Source organism: Anopheles coustani, chromosome 2 (assembly GCF_943734705.1).
Source record: "Anopheles coustani chromosome 2, idAnoCousDA_361_x.2, whole genome shotgun sequence".
Classification (NCBI taxonomy): domain Eukaryota; kingdom Metazoa; phylum Arthropoda; class Insecta; order Diptera; family Culicidae; genus Anopheles; species Anopheles coustani.
In genome coordinates this window covers 76,248,258-76,267,402 of record NC_071289.1, presented here as the reverse complement: position 1 = coordinate 76,267,402, position 19,145 = coordinate 76,248,258, and the positions used below count along the sequence as shown (strand labels likewise).

The 19,145-nt window shown below is 45.1% G+C and overlaps 2 protein-coding genes across 2 annotated transcripts; one reads left to right on the top strand and one right to left on the bottom strand.

Annotated features, from left to right (window-relative positions):
• Positions 1-16,884: 16,884 nt before the first annotated feature.
• LOC131262878 (uncharacterized) lies at positions 16,885-17,414 on the bottom strand. The gene has a single exon (XM_058264963.1). The coding sequence runs from the start codon at positions 17,393-17,395 to the stop codon at positions 17,081-17,083; it is 315 nt and encodes a 104-aa protein (XP_058120946.1). The 5' UTR covers positions 17,396-17,414; the 3' UTR covers positions 16,885-17,080.
• A 597-nt stretch (positions 17,415-18,011) lies between these two features.
• Positions 18,012-18,782, top strand: LOC131262865 (serine proteinase stubble-like). Its single transcript, XM_058264951.1, has one exon. The coding sequence runs from the start codon at positions 18,012-18,014 to the stop codon at positions 18,702-18,704; it is 693 nt and encodes a 230-aa protein (XP_058120934.1). The 3' UTR covers positions 18,705-18,782.
• Positions 18,783-19,145: the final 363 nt, after the last annotated feature.

Here is a 19,145-nt window from a genome sequence, read left to right as displayed (position 1 = left end):
ATTCATAAGAGGCAGAGGCTGCGCGTTGGGAATGATTTTGATTAGATTTTATAAAATTAAAAACGGCGTAAATGACCAGATGGTTAAAAAGGGTGAATACAAACATTTTCAAAGCTCAAACTTCCTTGGTGTGCTTTCCTCCGTTACGTTACGTGCTTAACTAACGAAGGCTGATTGAATTAATTTACCAATTCCTAAGCCACCACTAACTTCTGCAAGACTGCCAACAAGAAAGCTCCTCAGAAAGGCGAAATCATACAGTGCACTCTACGAAGGCATCTTCGAACCGGTTGGATGGAGTTCGCAGAACCGTTCCTCATCGTGATTGATGACGGTTACGGCTTTCGTGCCGGTCCAGAGATCATGAACTTGAACTTGAAACCGTCCGGCGGTCGTATTTAATCCCAACGCTACGGCTCGCTCGCAGCAGATTACAACATCGGACGCGTGTCGCTCGGCTGTCGGTTGCCTGTATCTTTAACGCTCCACTGACTCTTTTGCCTGTCGACGCCGGATTACGCAGGGAAAGGGCTACAATTATGCCACCCATCGATCGTACGATAACTGTAAACAGCATGGACGGTTTTTTGTTTTCTTCTTTTCTGTCACGCCATGTTAAGTGATGAACGAATGGCAGAAGACGCCGATCGAGTGAGCGATCGAAGGAGGGTTATTGTGCAAAACCGCTCGATCGATCACCGCACGAAAACGGGGACATCGAACGGCTTCTCCAACACGGACGCGTCGATCATCGCATCGTTTCACTTTGCGTACGCGGAATATCAAATAGCATCGAGACGAAAACCCCCCGTTCCCGATCATCGCGACGATCAGCAAAACCCTTGGTCAGAAAAAGAAAAGGTTTCACGAGTTGCCGATTGAAAACCAAAAAAAAAACAAAGGTAAAGTAGCGATGGTTCTAAACGCACTCCAAATCAAATACACTCCCGCCCGGAAATAGGAACATCAGCAAAGTAAATGGGAAACTTTTGCTTACCGCTAACAGGAGCTTCATTTTGATGCTGACCGGTTCCTGGTGGTGGTTCACCCTGGGTGCTGCTGGGAGTGGGTTTTACTTTTTATTTTCCTTTATCTCAAACCCGTCGTTGATCGCGCGCCGGGCACTCTGTTTCCGCTGGTTCTTTGTTTCAAACTTTTCACTCAAACGCTCAAGGTTTGCGCTGCTGTTGCTGAAGAAAATTCCTCACTCACTGTCGGCAGGCGAAGTGCGCAGAAGCAACACAGGAAGTCCGAAACCAAACTAACTGCACGATCACGAGTTCGCGGCTTTACTTTACTGTTTGTTCTGGGTCTGCGGTCTCGTTCGGAGCTAAGATTTTCACCAGCCTTCTTTCTTTCCGCTCGGAAATTGCCGCACACGCACACACGCACACACAGAGAAACCCAAACAACGACCTTCGCGACGAATGAAAGGTGAAACTGGAAGATGCTCCAAAAGGGCTTCAACACAGAAAAAACCCACCGAAACCCACGGAACGTACGCGTACAGAACCACCCGGTCAAGCTTGCCCTGGTGCACGGAAGGGGGATGATTCTCCGGCCACTGCTACAATGGAACTGTGCGCTCGGCCGACCGCGCAAGCTGGTTTTATGAAGCTTTCCTTTGGGAATGCGAGCCGCCCGTGAGCCACATCGGGGCGCATAAGCTAAAACTGTAGCAAAGGAGTCTCTGTAGCGCAGCCGAACCCGATGCGACACGGGAGGTTCGTCGTTCGTCGGGGGAACATGATCCTGATGTTCCTTTTTTTGTGGTGGGGGGGGGGGGGGGGGGAGGGGGGGGAGGGAGGACGAAACAAAGGGAAAGAAAGAAAGCAGCTCTTGATGGAGTCAATATCCACCCCATGGGCCGTATCAGTGGTGAAGAAGAACAACCTGAACGTTTTCAACCACGGTCTACTGCAATCTTTGCTCGCCGAACTCGGTGTGTAGAATCTTTCCCCTTTCCATGTGTTTGTGAGACGTGATCGTGGTGAGAAGAAGCACCCGTGGGATAAACCTGATTTTGGACGGGAAAGAAAAGACACTCAGGTCTAAAGTCTCACTCCCCAAGAACCGTATGGATTTCGATTAGTTGATAACGAGCGAAAATGGTTGCTTGTTAGGTAATACCGAGCCAAAACCGGAACCGTCAGTTACTATTCCGGTTCGGGGATGCATTTAACCCGCAAATACCGGGCCACCATAAAACCGGAAACCCCACTGACCGGTTGAATTCTCGGATGGCTCAAGAATGGCATCGATTAATTGCTATTATGAGCGAGAGAAACTTCTTCCTTCTGCCAAAGCTCTAATTGGCAGTTGTGCAATAAAAACATTACCCTAATGCCGCCCCAGGTTGCCCCCAGATGCTGTCTGCACTGACGGTTATGCCGTGATTAAATATGAAGCAATAAAATAATAAACAACAAGCACCGGTGCGAAGGGGAGAAGAAGCTTTCACACCCGGCCACAGGGTGCGTCCGAAGGTGTCAGGGTGCTGTGAGAATCTTCTTCAGTTACCCCCTTTTTTTATTTGTTGAGCTGGTTTTGGAATTTTCTCCCGGCCCCCACCGACCCGGTGCGTGGCCGGAGAATTCATGCATCATTCATTCCTGTTGCCAATTCCCCTTTTTTCCGTGCAGAAATTTTCTTCCTACCTCGCTACCTTTTACCCTTTGGACGGGAAGACATAGATATCGTTCACAACCACGACCGCGAACCAGAATTGGCATTGACAAGGCTAGATTTACGATCGTATAATCAAAAGACTGCCGCCCCGGCCGAACAAGCGACGAACCTTGCATTGGGGTCAGCGCGACCGCGGATTGTAGCGCGACGCTCGATGCAACTCCGAGCCGGACGTTGCAACGTAACGCGCGTTACATGCGTGACATGACGCACATGATCGTCGGGCCGTGACATAATTCGGGGAATCCACACAAGGAGGGAATCGCACAAATCGAAGAAAGTTCGCCCCAACATAACTAAATTCGCGGACCACGGGGACTGGGGATGAATTTTACGACTTGATTATCGGCCAACGCAACCTGCAACCGGGCGGCTACGGCTAGAGAATGGATGTGGTGAGGTGTATCTTTCCAGCGACTTTTTTTTTGTCGTTCTCGTGGTCTACTATTATTATTCGATTATATTAGAGAAACCCCATAAAATGTCCAGTTAGAATCTGGATCCGCTTGCCAAATGAAGCAAACCCGGTGCGTGGACTTTTCTCCTACGCTGCTTCCGATTGGCGGATACGATAGCTTTTGAAGTGGAATTTACGTTACGACGTTCCGTTCGACGGAAGGAAAAAAAACATACAAAATAAAAAGATTTCACGTGTTTGTGTCGTCTTTTTATGTCTACATTTAGACCACCACCATCATGGCTACCAATCTAGAGCTTTGTCACATTAAACCGGTGCCCGGGTTGGGTCAATGAGCTTCGTATGTAAATAGCGTCCCATTGGACATTAAAGTGTACCTCCCGCAGTAGGCTTTTCCCGCTTAGGAAAAGTTTCACCGCCCATCATTTCCCATCCCACGGTTCACCGTTCACATCCAAACGGAAAGGATGGGAACTTTCGTATGAGATCAGTCAATCTTCTGCCCAGACACAATGGGAAACTGTCGCAAAAGACGTTTGTTGGACGATGGTCAATGGCATTAAGGCACGGTAATGATCAGGCGTTGGCAGAACCCTTAATTGATGATCATTAATTGATCGTTTGAAGATTAAAGGGGACGTGTCCGATTAAGTGACGCTGTCCGATACCGATGACGTTGGTTTTATTTTAGCAGGAAGAAAGTTCTATCCCAACTTTCTAACGTATATTTCCCTAATCTAGCTGATGAAAAATTATCGTGGAGATACCGATCTAAGCTTTAATTTAGTTCAACGCCGCCAAATATTTGTTCAAATATTTAAATACCTTAATGGAGCATTATTTAATTCTTCTCTTCTCACATTCGTACCATTCCAGCCGTGGCTAGACGTGTATCACACTCCCAACCGTACCATTACAAAACAATGTAATAAGCCTGGGTTTCATATTCCAACGGGTTTTAATGAGCGCTTCGTCTGCCGCTCGGTCTGCCAACTGCATTTCCTTCCAGGGTGGTGAAAAATTCTAACCTTGCAGCCACTGAAACGGTTCATGAAAACCGACCCAAACCTACGGTTTTGTGCGCATTTAGGCACAGCATTAAGCGGCTTTTTGTTGCGTTCCACAACGTTTAAACGCCCGTTTTATCCGCTCGCCGTGGGTCATTTTCTCGCAATTAATGGGGAAAACAACACACCCCGGCCAGAATCAAACCGGAATGCTGAGTGTTGAACCCATTTTCACACCCGAGTTCAAGTTTAATGGTTCAGAAGTGAAGTTTATGCACCTTTCGGGCGTGTTGTTTGGATTGCTTTATGCCGCGTTGGCATGAACGTGCTGAGTCGAAAAGGGTAACAGTGTCACGCTCGTTTGTAAAAAAGAGCCGCCAAGCTACTGTTATCGAAATCGGCTCGTAAAGTTCGTTCAATTCATTATTCCATCTTTTAGAGTGAAAAAATCTCACCAAAAAATCATTTTGCCTACATTTTAGCCATAATCCTCGACAGATTCTTTTGCTTACGATCCTCTTGGGTGATCATAATAAAATTTCGTATTTTACAACCCATGGTGACACCGGGGCCGGAAAACTCTTCGGAATGAAACACTCACCCGAAAATGAATGCAAAGTTATTCAACCCCAAAGTGACCCGCTGTCGTAAATCAATCTAATCCCATCGAGCCCCACTCAATCAGTTCTCGCGACGTTCGCCGTTGATCATCGCCTTTGGGGATGATTCACTCTCGTTCTCTCACACCGCACACCGGCAAAGGCCGATCAATGGGGATGGTTTTTTTTTTCATAGTGATTTAATTTGCGGTCCCGTGCTGCAGGCGAAGGTGGATGAGAACCGTACCACAGAATAACCGTTCCGAAAGATTGTGATCGCTCACCGATTGATATGAAATGCTAATCCGATTTTCGAAAAATTCGTTGGAGAAAGTAGATGGAGTTTGGCTTAAGGGGACCAAAACTGTCACCGATAAGCACCCGTTTGGAGATAAATGAAAGACGTAAACTAATAAGCCGCTTAACGACTTTCTAACCTCCACTAATTAAATTGTTTGATTTTGTACGAAATATGATCCCATCAAGCTGCAATTTATGTGCAACATTGAAGCATAAATCGCCACATATCGGTCCGGTTTTATGTGGAGCAACGTGTTCCAGATCAGATGAAAATAAAATAACAAACCAAAATCAATTTTATAAATATTCAGCGCACATTGTAAGTCTACGCGGATAAAGGTATTGCGCACCGGAAGAAAGGAAAACAACTCCTCGAAGGTCGCGTCGGATGCCCCTTTTCCACGCGGTGGGAAATTGGAGCAATTACAACTTCTTACATGCCGCTAATTTCCCATCACGGCGCTAAACTAAAAACCCCGATAACATTACCCATCCCCCCGCCTTCATCGCGCGAGTTTCCCCAATCTTTGCCGGGAAGACAGAGGCAAACAAAAAGAGACAAAGGCAAAGAAGAAAGAAATAAGAGCAAACTTCCTAACCTATTGTTCTAGTTGTGCCGTTCGAAAAATTTACCGATTAATTATGGCAATAAATCGTTTTTTATCGTTCTGCAGCGAGGAGGCGGCGAGTTGTGGTTGGGACCCCAATCGCCGATCCAGATTAAGGCGAGATGGCTGCAGAGGAGGGCATAAAAGGGCAGCGCATGCCGGCTGGCGTGATGTTATTGAATGGCTGACGGAAGGCATTGAACCACGGCTTCGCGATCGCACGCACGCGAACAATTGTGGAAAAAGGCGAGCGAAAAAGATACAAATCACTGCAAACGATGCCTTCCTGGCCGGTTGCGCTGTTGCGGTATTGGAGGGAAGGAAAATACCAGCCGCCCCATGGGGAGACGCAGACCGTTCGAGGTTCGAGGCGGCCAACCATCACTGGTAGCATCCGGCGCCGTACCATAAACAAACATAACTGAACTTTAAGTACGCCAGCATGACATTGTACCCGTTGTTACATGACGCCTTGCCATCGGGAGTGCCTGCGGTGCAAAAATGAGGCGAACATATAGAACCTGGGCGATCGGATGAGAACGGTTGAACGGTTTCGAGCCCATCAGCCCATCGTTATCGTGCACATCAGGAGATGATGTTTCGAATTGGACGTGTCCAACACCAGGAGTGGTCCATCAGGAAAGGTGTCGCCATGTACGAACGCTGGAAGCAATGGGCAGTCCCATCTGCTGACCACCTTTTGAAGGAATAATTTTCTACAAATCCCCCTGATGCTTTTTCAATTGTGTAAACTCTTAATAAGGGGTATAAAACCTTTTTCAGATAATGTTTAAAAATGAAAAATAGATACAAAGGAGGAAATTAAATTTCATGTTATTCCAAAAATGAAAATAAAAACAATACCAAAACTAATAAAAATTACTTCAATAATAAAAGCAAGCTAACTAATCACTCCAATTCTCAACGAGTAGGTAAAGATTTTTCCTGCTTCTCTTGCCTTCAATAGCTGCGTTTACCCACCGTAACTCAATTCCGTTTTCCATTCGTTTCTGTTCGTTTTTCGTTCAACTAAGTAAACTTGCGCCCGTCGGAATGTGCTAAATGTTCCGAAATCTAAAGCTCAACCGGCCCCATCCAAAACCTGCGCGCGATCGCTCGAAAAAGCGGCGAAATTCCGTCAGAACGATCGCTCCGCACAGACAAAGCGTAATTGCGTTCCAATCTGGTGCGAGTGCGCACCCGTTTGCATTTTGGATTTAAGTTTAGATGGGTTACGGCCGTTTGTGTGTGTGTGTTTTTTTTTTTAATACGATCTTTTCTTTCTGCCGACTTGCGCGAACGATAATGGATTGCAAATGGATCCTAACATTCCGTGCGCAAGGCGCGTGTGATGTTCTCTACGCATGGCGCACGGGGCAGGGGTTTTTGAGAAACTAGGCTACCAAAAACGCCACAATAAAGTCGAAACAGTTAACCCGTCCTCGGCCCAAGACGCCACCCGATGCGGCGCACCAAGGTGGCAGAAAAAGGTCAACCACGGGAAGAATAGCTTTCTCTGCCCATCTCAAGTCTCCGGTTTGCGGATTCCCCGGGACTTGGATTACCATTCTCTGATAGCGTTGTTATAAAATCAAAACTAGTATCTACTCTTCTTGGGAAACCTGTTCCCAGAAGAAGAAAAACCCTCCAACCCGTACGAAATAAATGCTCCTATACTAATAAAAATAAAACTTTATCAGCTGGCAAAATTTTGCAACCGATCTGGTGAAACTGCGTGCATCAGAAAACGTTTGCCTTAGCAATCACCGTTTTCGATCATCACCTTCGTCATCGAGGCTGTCTGGCCAGGACTGTCCCGCTATCGCAAACCCGACCAACCACTGGAAAGAACGACCGGCCGCTGACGCATATTCGATAGTCGACCGCATCTGTTCGCCGAAAAGCAAAATGGAAGAAAAACTCATCCCCAGATGGCACAGCGCTTAATAGGTCATCGATTGATTCAGCCCCGATTGGAGCGCCAAATGATCGCGACGACTCCATTTGGGGACGTTGGACACCTTGGGGGGGCCAATCGGTGGCTATGATATACCCGCTGTGAGAGAGTAGAAACCGCATCAGTCATTCATTCGGCGTCCCGAGAATCAATTATTAGATACCATTTTGCTATTTTCAGATCAATTCGGAAGAAAAATGTATGAACCAAATTTTGTGGTAAACAGATAAATCCCTTTCTGCAGGACGATGGGGGGGGGGGGGGGGGGGGGGGGGGGGGGAGGGGGTTGAAGGGGAAAAGAGTATGAGAAGAGGCCCAAAATGGCAAACGTCCATGCATAACGCAACATTGAAAAGTCGGCAGGAATATATAAGCCTACCGAAAGCCGAGAACTTCAACGTCCGATAAGGCAACGAACCCGTTTGCATATTTTTACAACAAATCGTCACATGCGTTTGTTCAAACGTTCCGCAAAAACACGACAGGGAAAGATATATGCTGGAACTACCAAATAAGTGGTTTGTTGAGCGTGACGCAGTGCGGCGAAAACGAAGCAGGACGGGAATGTTTTGTCACGAAATTTATGCATCTCCACCGAGAGTGTTCGATGGAAGGCATTAGATAAGGAACCGTTTGTCCATGCGGTGGCACGGTACGGTTTGTATTGGGCCAGGTAACATGGGCGAACACTGGGAGGAAGAATCTATTTCACAACACAATTAAAAGATTTCCTCCAAACGATCGCCGCTGGCAAGATAAATTAACAGCACGGTGCCGTTCTCAGGTGTGGCGAAAAGGAAAACAGAGTATTTTATCGACTGACAAAGGTGTCTATTCTAAGGCGATGTTATGATGCGGCTTATCCGTCGTCCGGTGTTGAACATGCATTATAAAGGGACCACCACTGGAACAAATGCCTGAACATGATCGTAAAGAAGGTGATTTCTACTGCTCAACCGACCGCGCAGTCACGGAATGCACCCTGGCAAGAAGCGCTGAAATGGCAGCATATAAATTTGAATTTCATACAGCCACCCGATGTACCATTTTTTTGTAAAATGCAAACAGCACCAGTTCAATCCAGAGTGTTCCTTCATCTTCAGTTTCGTAGCCCGTTGAGTTTGAAGTGTTATTGCCCGCATCATAAATGCAGGCACGAGTGATGTTTTCGCAGCAGAGAATTGAATTTTACAAACGAATCGACCATTCTACGATGCATTAAACATGAGTCACAATAAAACGGTTCACGATGCATCCCCACACGGCACGAGTTTTACCACATCAATCCAAGTTTATTGCCAACAATCTTTTAATTTAACACATTTCGTCGAGGTTTGATGGATTTCCCTCCAAGTTTTACATTTTTTAACTCTCTATGAAACCAACCTAGAAATAAATGTTTAAGTGCCATGGCAGTGTAGTTAATAATGCACCGATCCCACGAAAATCTTCTCACATTAGCAGATTAGCCTAACTATCGTAAATTAAAGCCTTATGCTTCCGAGCCCGGTTTCGATTTCCTCCCACCACATCCACCCATCGTTAATAAAGGGATTCCCAATTGACACCCAGGTGTGATCTGCGCGACCGTTAGCTTTTCGGCCGCATCTTCCCCAGCACCATTATCGATCGCACACGATGGCGTCTGCCGCTGCGTTAGACCGAAATCAAATTTGTCACCACACACGGCCCCCAAACCCGCCCTTCCCTTCGTCCGCGAGACAAGCCTTGTTCGGCGCACCGGACCAGATCGAAGCGATACCGCCGCTGACCTACTAACTCTCGTCTACTACGGAGAAACAAGAAAAGCGCACGGGCAGCGGAACGTAAAGCAAACAGACGGAAATGTTTCTCCCCTCCCCACGCCCGGCTGAGAACTCTCCGGTTTGTTTCACCCCGCCGAAAAACTCCAAAGTGCCCCACGGAACGGGGTTGAAGTGATTCGAAAGCTGCGCGATTCCGCTTATGGTCAGCGCGGCTGAGCCGAAGTTGACCCCAAAAAAACGATCGGTGGTGATGGGAGGAAGATTAAAAGAACAGACGTAAGAAGCGTGGCGCACCTATGCCCCCGATCGGATGCGCTTGTTTACATTTTCCGGCCCGATAAGCGATCAGTGCTCTTCAACCTCTTGGACCGGAGATTATATTTATTACACGCGTTACATTATCGGACACAACGATCTGTTGTGGCTTGAAAAGTCTGTCATAATGCTGGACTCTGCTGTTAAATTAATTTCTGATCGTCATAGACATAAGAAGGAAATTTATCTGGCATTCCATCTTATTGGAAAGGTCCTAACCTTTGGCATGGTATTTTTTTAAACTCGTTTTCCTGTCTTTCTTGTCATAACTAAAGCATTCTTCCACTAAACCTCTTTTCGATAACAGTGCCATACATCCTGTCCCTCATGACCAAAGCGCCAAAAATGTGGGCCATCGATTTTCTTTTCGCTGACGCGCCAAAGTCTACTTACGTGCAATTGGTTCTACCTTCCGGAACATTCATCATACGATGCTAAAATGGCCCGTTTTTTTCTGGAGATCTTCTCCAAACAGTGCCGAACTGTCGATCGGACAATGCGGCCCAATGATGACAGCTATTTTGTCCATTTCGTGCCGGTGATCTTCCGTTTCTCATTTCCCGTCGACCCCGCGAAACGTGACCAGCGCCCGAGGGTGGGAGACAATTGAAACGATTCTTGAAACGCCTCAAAACACGGTGAAGTGAGCAAAAATCTACAGTTACGCAATTGCGCGGAAAGGTCAGACTGTGTCGGAGCGTCTGCTTTTTTTTATCTTCTTCCTCCCGCGCCAAAACGCGAGCTCACGTGATGCTGTTATTATGCTGCACATACATCTAACTTCCTCCGAGTAACCGCGAGTGCGCCATTTTCCTTCACCTCGTGTATCTTTGAACTGTTTTCATTCTTTTCTGCCGTTCGATGTTTTTTGCTCTCCGCGATTATCGATGGACTATATTTTTTCTTGGTTTAGCAACACTTTTTTCGTAGCCATACCGAAAAATGAAAAAATTGGACGCCCCCCCTCGGGCGCACCAAAAACGGAAAATTGATCCATCAGTCGGGCAACACGTTACCACAAGAAACGCAAAAACACCACTTGTCTACAACATGGGTTAACTAAATGGATAGTTTTGCGACAGCGGTCAGATTGATGTCAGTGCCTTTATTTTGCACAAACATAATGAGACACTGTCAACAGTAGTCGAGGCGAGGGAAAGGCAAAACAGGATTAAACGTTGCCGATCGAAGCGGATATTAATTAACTCCGACGGCCAGAGTCTATCTTTTTTGACAGCTAGAGAACGCGCGTGAAAGTGTGGATGGATTAAGTTTCAAGAAGCGAAAGAAGTTGTGTGTTTGAAGAATTTAAAGTAAACCGGTCCCGTTGCGATTCGTCTGCGCGATACATGTCTGACTATTCTTGTCCCGAACTAGCGCACACGCCAAATCTTAATCCACACGACAACCGGTACGGAAAACGGTCGCGCGCGCTCGCTAAATGGGTCAAGTTTTGTAGGTTAAACCTTATAATCAATCATCAAATTTGATACAACTGGATGATTCTATGAGACGGGGAATTGCAGACATCAAATTCATGAATGATGAAGATGAATTGAAATAAAGACCATTAATAAATATTGCAAATAAATTTCGTTAATTATCAAGTCTTTGAATTTTAAATGTCTTCAAATTTAAATTGATTTGTATCACCAATCAAATCAAATCATCAAACAAACTATCACAAATATAAAAATTGAATTAATTTTGTAATTTAATGGTTACTAAAACATTATCACGAATAGTATTTTCGTTTCATATTAGAAAAATTCAACATTAAGCCATTTAAATTCCATTTTTGTTACATAAATTATGAAAAGATCTGATCAATTGAATCATAACAAGTTAGTAAAAAGAATAATTTCATCCTTTCTAACTCAATTTTACATATTTTTCTGGAAGACACGAATAATATCTAATGAGAAAAGATAAATGCTATCAGAACCGCATGTAAAGATTGCGTTTTAAATATGCATTGTAACAGGGTCTTTGGAAGATTTGACACGCCCGCCCTCAGACTGTTTTGCTAAGTCAAATATAAAATATCAAGAAAATATAAAAGTCGGAAAGAAAGTCGCTTCCCGCTCAAGTGTTCACGAAACCGTGTTGTCAGAGTAAATACCACCTCGAGAAGGGCGAGATAGTAGTGATTCCCGCAACACATGATTGACTGATGGGATGGTTTAATTCCCCTGTTGTTTCCCCCTTTTACAATATTGTGACCTATTCGCTAATGGATTCCATCGGTCGGGTTTCTTTTCCGGTCCATTTTCGGTCCCGGCTCCCACACGCTGCTTTCCATCTCCAAATGATTTCCATTCTTATCATCAATCTCGTGCGTGTCTTTGATCCTTTGATCCGTGCCGGACGCGACACGACGGGTGTAACCCCCTTTTTTCTGCGGTCAATCGTTAAAGGGCCTCACTTCCAGTTCCAGCCACAGCGCGAATGAGTTACCAGGTCACCGGGCGATTCGGATAGGGACGCGCCACACCACATAAACACATGCCAATTTGAACGTCCGCAAAACACTCCCTTTCCATTGTCTGGCCTGCGCATCCCGTTGACCTTCGTCAATAAAGGAGTGGAAAAGGGTCGGCCCGAAATGGGACAAACTGATTGTGCCAATTTTACCATCCGGCGTACTTTCCTGCGCGGATTGCTGCCATGCAGGGGTTAGCATCGGGCTGCTGGCTGCGCAATTATGCTCGTCGATCGTCCGATAATCGGCTGAAAGATCACGCTCGCTTGCTTAATCCACTGCATCCATGCGTCCCGTTCTTCCTGGTTGGCTAAGGAAACAAGCTTTCTATGTATCATACAAACCAAGCGGAAAAAAAAGGAGAAAAGCTACACTCGATGTGAACATTCAATTGCGCAATGCCCATCACCTTTGAACAATCGGTTGCTCGACCCTTTTGTGGTGAGGGGAATTGTTTATACGACGTGGGAAGCCGGTCGGCAAGATCACATTACACTTTCTTGCTGCGTGTTTTGACCCGAGCATAATATATTTTCTCATCTATAAAGACGACTCTTCCGTCTCGCAAACTTGACCTCGTTGGTCAAACAAGAAAGATTTTTTTCTACTCTCGCTGCAGGCGAACTATCGACTGTTGGTTGTTACAATCGATACCAGGCGTTTTTTTTACCTAGTGTAGCAGGTGAATTACCGTCCCAAACCAAAAGAGGAGAAACAAGATCGTTAACTGTGGAGGCAGTTTGTTTATTTGCCTCAATAAACGTTCCTCGGGAGAGACAAACACCTTCACCGGGCCTTCGAGTGCCGACTCATAAATGTCCGTAGAAGATGATCTCCAGTTGTGACTTTTGCCGCCGAAAGTTTGGCAAGTCTCGTCATATTTGGAGACTTCCAAGGCATGACCCATTTCTTTTGGAACTATCTTCCCAGAACATGCTGGTCGCAAAATAATCGAAACACGTCTATCGCCGCACAATCGGCGCCGGTACAACCGAATCAGGTTTCAGCAAAGGAACATCCGTAAATCCCACGTCAAAATGACTCACCGTTCTTTTAACGGGCGTTCCAAAAATATTCCCAATCTCTCTTCCATTTTTCCAAACAATCTCCGCTGGAATCGCAAACCCAGGGTAAACTTTTGACACTAAATCGACTTACAATCTTTTCGGTTACAAACAACCAACGCATCGAAAGCTGGCAGAAACCAAATGCCATATTCTTTCCTCGCGGCGTTTATAAGTTGAGCGAACTCGTTACGGCGATAAAGAAGAACATTTATCGTTAACATTTATATCCGTTCTTGATGGAATAAGTTTTATTTTGTGGAACCACATCCTTTCCTTTTTATGGCCATGCCCAACAAATCATCCACGCCCGCCGGTGGATAGCAATCAAATGTTTTAATGAAATGCTTCCTTATTAGTCAGGGCTTAAGCCTGACGTTAAATGAAGCGTAACGAGAGTTTTGCACAAACGATTCGCTCAAAAAGAATGAAGCGTAGAATGAATGATTTCGTACCTTTGTTTTCGATGCAATTCTTCACAATCAACACTTAACTCAAATGATGTGGTGTAACATTTTGGGCACTTATCTCCACAAGGTTGTGTTCGTTCAATCACTTGCCAAACGTGAAGTTGGTGCAAATTTAAACCGGAAATGATAGGAAAAAAGTTAACAACATTTTTACTAATTGAAGAGCGTTAAGAGATTTGTCAAAAGTATAAATTTCATTAGAATGCAAGATGGTTCTTAGAAAGCAAAACAAATAGTTCTTGGAAACATACTCAACCGAGAGAAATAAACTGTGCTTTTATTCGCTTCAGGAACCGTCCGTATTTTGAAATGTGTTTTTGTCAGAATAATTCTTCGTGTGCAATGAGCCAGCAACGTCCAGTAGCATAAACAGCAACGCTTACCTCCAACCATAACCGTGCAATTTTCTTCACTGTTCACGATGCTGGCGCGAGGAAAAGGAGCAAAATCAAAACAGAACCACAACAAAAAAATACACAACACGAACGAATAATGAGGCAACACCCGTTCTACGCACAATTTAGCCGTTTGATTGTACATTCATCAGAGGTGGGATGGTTGGTCCCCTCTCGGAGAACCCATCCCATCCCTTCCAATCTCCGGAAGGGTGATTATGGATGGAGCATTCCTTCCCGGCTCCCCCCCCCCCTCACCCACAGGCACAATCCCTGCTCGCTGACTTGCATTCGATTCGCGAGGGTTTAAAATTATAGCGCTTCAGATGTAAATTACAACCGTTCCGATCGGCTTTCTCAGTAGCTGGCTGGCTGCCTCAGCTGATTGGAACTGGCGTTCGTCGCTTGGAACACCCAGCGAGAACTTCCTTGGCGGCTAACAACCCGCAATGGCTCTCCGCTCAAGCTTGCAATCCCTTAGTACCCCGTTCGGCGTCCGCTTGGATTTTAATTCTTGCGATACAAATTTTATCGCAATCGGCCAGATCGGTGCTCCCCGATGTGGGTCGGGGCGAGGAAAATCGTTCTTGCAGAAGCGGGGCAAGCCGAGAGACTGAAGTCATATTGGCGTGCAGTATTTATTAATCGCACTGCTAGATAGATGTTCCCCTTCGGATTTAACGGCTTCCCGTAATGGTAGAGGGATTCCTTTTTTTTGTACAAATCCGTTTTCCTTCGTTACCATTTCGCTCCTTATTATCACACCTAACTGTAAAGCGTCGGAGATATCACCGGTTCGATTTCGTTCGGTTAGCATATGTTCTTGCAAACGATTAAAATGGAAAACGAACATGGAAAAAGGGGGCATATAAAGGTTCCATTTTTTTTTTATGCTTTATAATTCAATAATGTATCAATTATGCTCACTCAACGGTTTAATCGTTACGATGCTCTCTGTGCGGGAGGGAAATAGTGGAAAATTGAACTGAAAAAAACAAAACTGAAGTTTTTTTAAAAATACTTGCAAACAGCATTGTTTGTTGGTTCTTGTTGGTTAATGAATTTTTAAATTAATGTTAATTAAATATTATTCATTTTTTCTACGACGTAGAAACAAACTTCAATAAGAATTCGTTCTTTAAAAAAGTGCAATGATAATGCATTTTTATACACCGTGTTAATACATTTAAAAGGCACCACTCCGAACTAAACTTTCTTCTTGTGTGAAAAACATTTCCACACAATATTAATTGAATAACACTTACCCAATGGAATCATGCCAAGAGACCAAAACGAAAGATTCGGCAAAACTAGTAGGAAATGTTAAGCGATCCATCACACTGCAAACCACCTACTCGCCCGAAAGCTCACGTAGCATAAATGGAACCGTGCGCACCGGGCACGCACTCGAAAAAAGGGCAAAAAATCGGCACCCAACGCATCCACGTTATCAGAATACAAAATGTGATGGCAGGATGTGAAATAAGGTTATGCTCGCGCACCGTCTAAACGCCAGTCGGGGGCAGATAACCCCTAGCCGGCCGGTCGATTAATCAATCGGACACTTCGGCACACGTCGTTGGCAACGGTTAACCCACAATTTAGCGCCACAATTTTCGGGCCCCTCAGAGTGGCGCCCCTCCTACATGCTTGCGTTTTATGTTGATAAGCCTATCATGCTCCGGCCGGGTCCTCCTTTATTGTTATGCAACGACGCCGTGGACCTACGTCTCAAAAATCGAACACTTAATTGCTGATGACACACGTCACACGCGAGCGTGACGCCATGACGCCCCAGGCGAGCTTCTAGACCACGTGCCACCCACTCTCCCCTCTGGGACCGCATCGACCAAGTTAGGTCATTTCGATTCGTTGGTCTGTCGTTTTCGAGACCTAGTTCGTCATCGACAGTACGGGTAATAACTCAACGTACTACCAATATTGTTCGTTCTTTTTTCTTTTCCTACACGAGGGAAAGTAGTCCCCAACCGTCTCGTGTTGGTAACCCAAAAAGGACAACCTTTCTGCAACGAATGCAAAATGTCATGTCATGTCGTGACGTAAGGAGGGCGTAAACACTCTAATCGCAACTACGCGATCGTTGAAGCGTTGTTTTCATAATATTTGGGCAATCAACAATGGAACGCTCTTCTTGTTTCACGTATTCAGCTATAACCAAGACCAGTATGAATTCCGAAGTGTAAACGCAGAAAACCTAGCCGGAAGTATGAAGTACGCCCAAACGTTGCTGAACTGATAAGGCAAATTTGTTTTCGAAAGGGAACGACGTGCAAGCCATAATCCGCTCATGCGAGACACAGAGACAGTTCGTGATCTTCATGTAATCTAATTATGAAATTATGAAAATAATCAGGAGTCAATAACCAACTCCTTTATCTATGAGTCAGAAGAATGAAACACTTAAAGAATATATTGCAATCGTTTGTACAACCCTTTTTCCCTTTTAAACTTTCCCTAAGTTCTATTTAGACATTTCGTTAGTTATTCTGGTACATTCTGTATGATTCTTTCATCTGATGAACAGAATTGTAATTGGTTAACAGAAAAATTGCTTCAACAATAAGTAAGGTTTAATGTTTTTCGACGTTCTTTTTAAATATTGCAAGCACGGAAATGATAAGCGTTGCTTCACATGGTTACAATCAATTTAAAGAATATCAAATTATGTAGCCGGTTTCATCATTTTAATAGCAAGTAATGTAATGGAGAAAAACCGCTTTATTATTTTCTATTATAACTGAACCTTTCCCTTTCCTCACGCTGAACCAAGATTCTACACGCAGCAATAAAAATCGGGTTCCGAGTGGAAAACGTATGATTGGATTATAGCCATAATTTAATAATCTATCATCTTTCGAGCGTTTTTGGTAGCGAAAATTAGATGTGCACGTTCAAAGTAAAACGATTTTGATTCCGATCTAACGGGTTGTGTTTATTAGCTTCTTCCTTTACTCATCGTTGCAGCCAACATTGGTGCAACTGTTGATTTTCTAACCGAAAAACGGAATGCCTCCTCCCAGGGGATTCCCGGCAGCGGGAAAGAACGATGGAACGCTGAAGTTCGAGAAGTTCGCCAACGTCGGAATGCCCAGCGAAGGGAACGTCAGATTGGTTGGTAGGAAACGGCTAAAGTCCGGTAGCGACGGACCGGTTCCGTTGCCGGCGCCGGAAAAGTTGAACCCGCTTGAGAGGCCATTCTGGAATACATCGAATGCGCCACCACCGAAAGCCTGAGGCCACTGCGGTGCCGGAAGGGCCAGCCCGATCGCTAACAGGGTCGAGAGGCACAGCACAATACACTTCATCTTGCTTCGATGGGTTTGATGAGCCTTGTTGTTTCAACGTGGTGACCAACTTGTTGGTCAACGAGTGACTTTCCCGGGAACGATGGTCAGAACGAGAATGACTCTAAACGCTCACCTAACGCGGTTCTTTATAGTGGAATTGAAATGTTTGCATAATGACGCCCTTTCCGATGCATTCCCAGTTGTGTCAATGTTTTGATGGGTTTAGAGTGAAAATGGTTTATTCACGGACCTGGAACAAACATGTTGAAAGTCATTTTATTAAAAATGATAATTGAATGCATGGATCAATCATCAAACCGAAACTGTCACGATGATTATCAACAACGGAAATAAATAAATTATGACTTTCACTTGAAGTAGTACAAGTTTTTAACCAACCAATCGATTGATAATGTGTAAATGATCCCTGTATGGTCGCTCTATGAAACCATCAAACAAAATATTGCAAATTGTGTTTGATCAACATTTAGGTGAACATACTATTTATTCAAATGGCAATTTTCTGATGTTTGGAAAATTTGTTGCAACCCTCTTTTAACCGTATATAACGACCATCGTTCAGCAGATACCTTCAACAGATCATTCATCCAGCTTCGAACTGAACATCGTAGCGATGAAGTTGTCCTTAATTTTCCTGGCAGTCGCCTCACTTGCGGTGGGACTTACGGCTGCACAATCTGCCGACCCTCGTCCCGGTGGTCCTCGGCCACGCCCAGGCCCCCCACCACCATCACCACCGCACACACAAGACGATTCCGACAGCGATGTTAGCAGCAGTAGTTCTTCATCTTCTGAGAGCAGTGCCGATAGTGATTCCTCTTCTTCAGACGATTCCGAGCCGGAAAAGGTCGATATAGGCCTTTTCAGACCTTCCCCCCGAGATCATTGGTGGACGAACCCAAGGTTTCCACCGATCAGCCCACCGTGGCGTCCTCGTCCACCGCACCACGGAGGCCCCGGAGGAGGTCGACCCTGGTGGTGGGGACCACCGTTCGGACATCGTACGACCACCGTCGCTTCAACGACAGTAGAGGCGTCGTCAACGACGGAAGCCGACTCAACTACAACGGCCGCAACCGAGGCTGCTTCAACCACTGAAGAGGCAACAACTACGGAAGAGGCGACAACTACGGAGGAGGTCACCACTACGGAAGAGGCAACGACTACGGAAGAGGCAACGACTACGGAGGAAGCAACGACTACGGAGGAAGCAACAACTACTGAAGAGGCAACGACTACTGAGGAGGTAACGACCACGGAAGAGGCGACCACTACAGAGGAGTCGTCTTCCACAACAACCGGATAGAAATTACTTTGAAGAACACACCGAAAGTCAAGCATGGTCCTTTCGAAACAAACCATTTAATAAATATCCACGAATATCCAGCGCAACAAAATCTTTGTAATTCTGATAATTTTCGATTGTGGGAAAGATTGTAGCCAAAAGTCAAAATTAACAATCCTAATTTATTCTATTCCAGTCTTTCCGTTAGTGGGCAAGCCAAATTTAACGGTACGATTACTACTTTCCTATCAGCTTGCTTGCTTGCTTAATTTCCTCAATAACAACAACCAAATAAAATAGTAAAACCCCCAAAGAAGACACTATCAGCGTGTACATTGTTCATCGTGTACAGATAATGGAACAAAAATATAAAACAAAACAAAAATCTCTAGAAAGTAACAAGGCTGTACTCGCGGTTGTGTATGAAACGAAACTATTATAACACTTTCCTGTCTTTGCAGC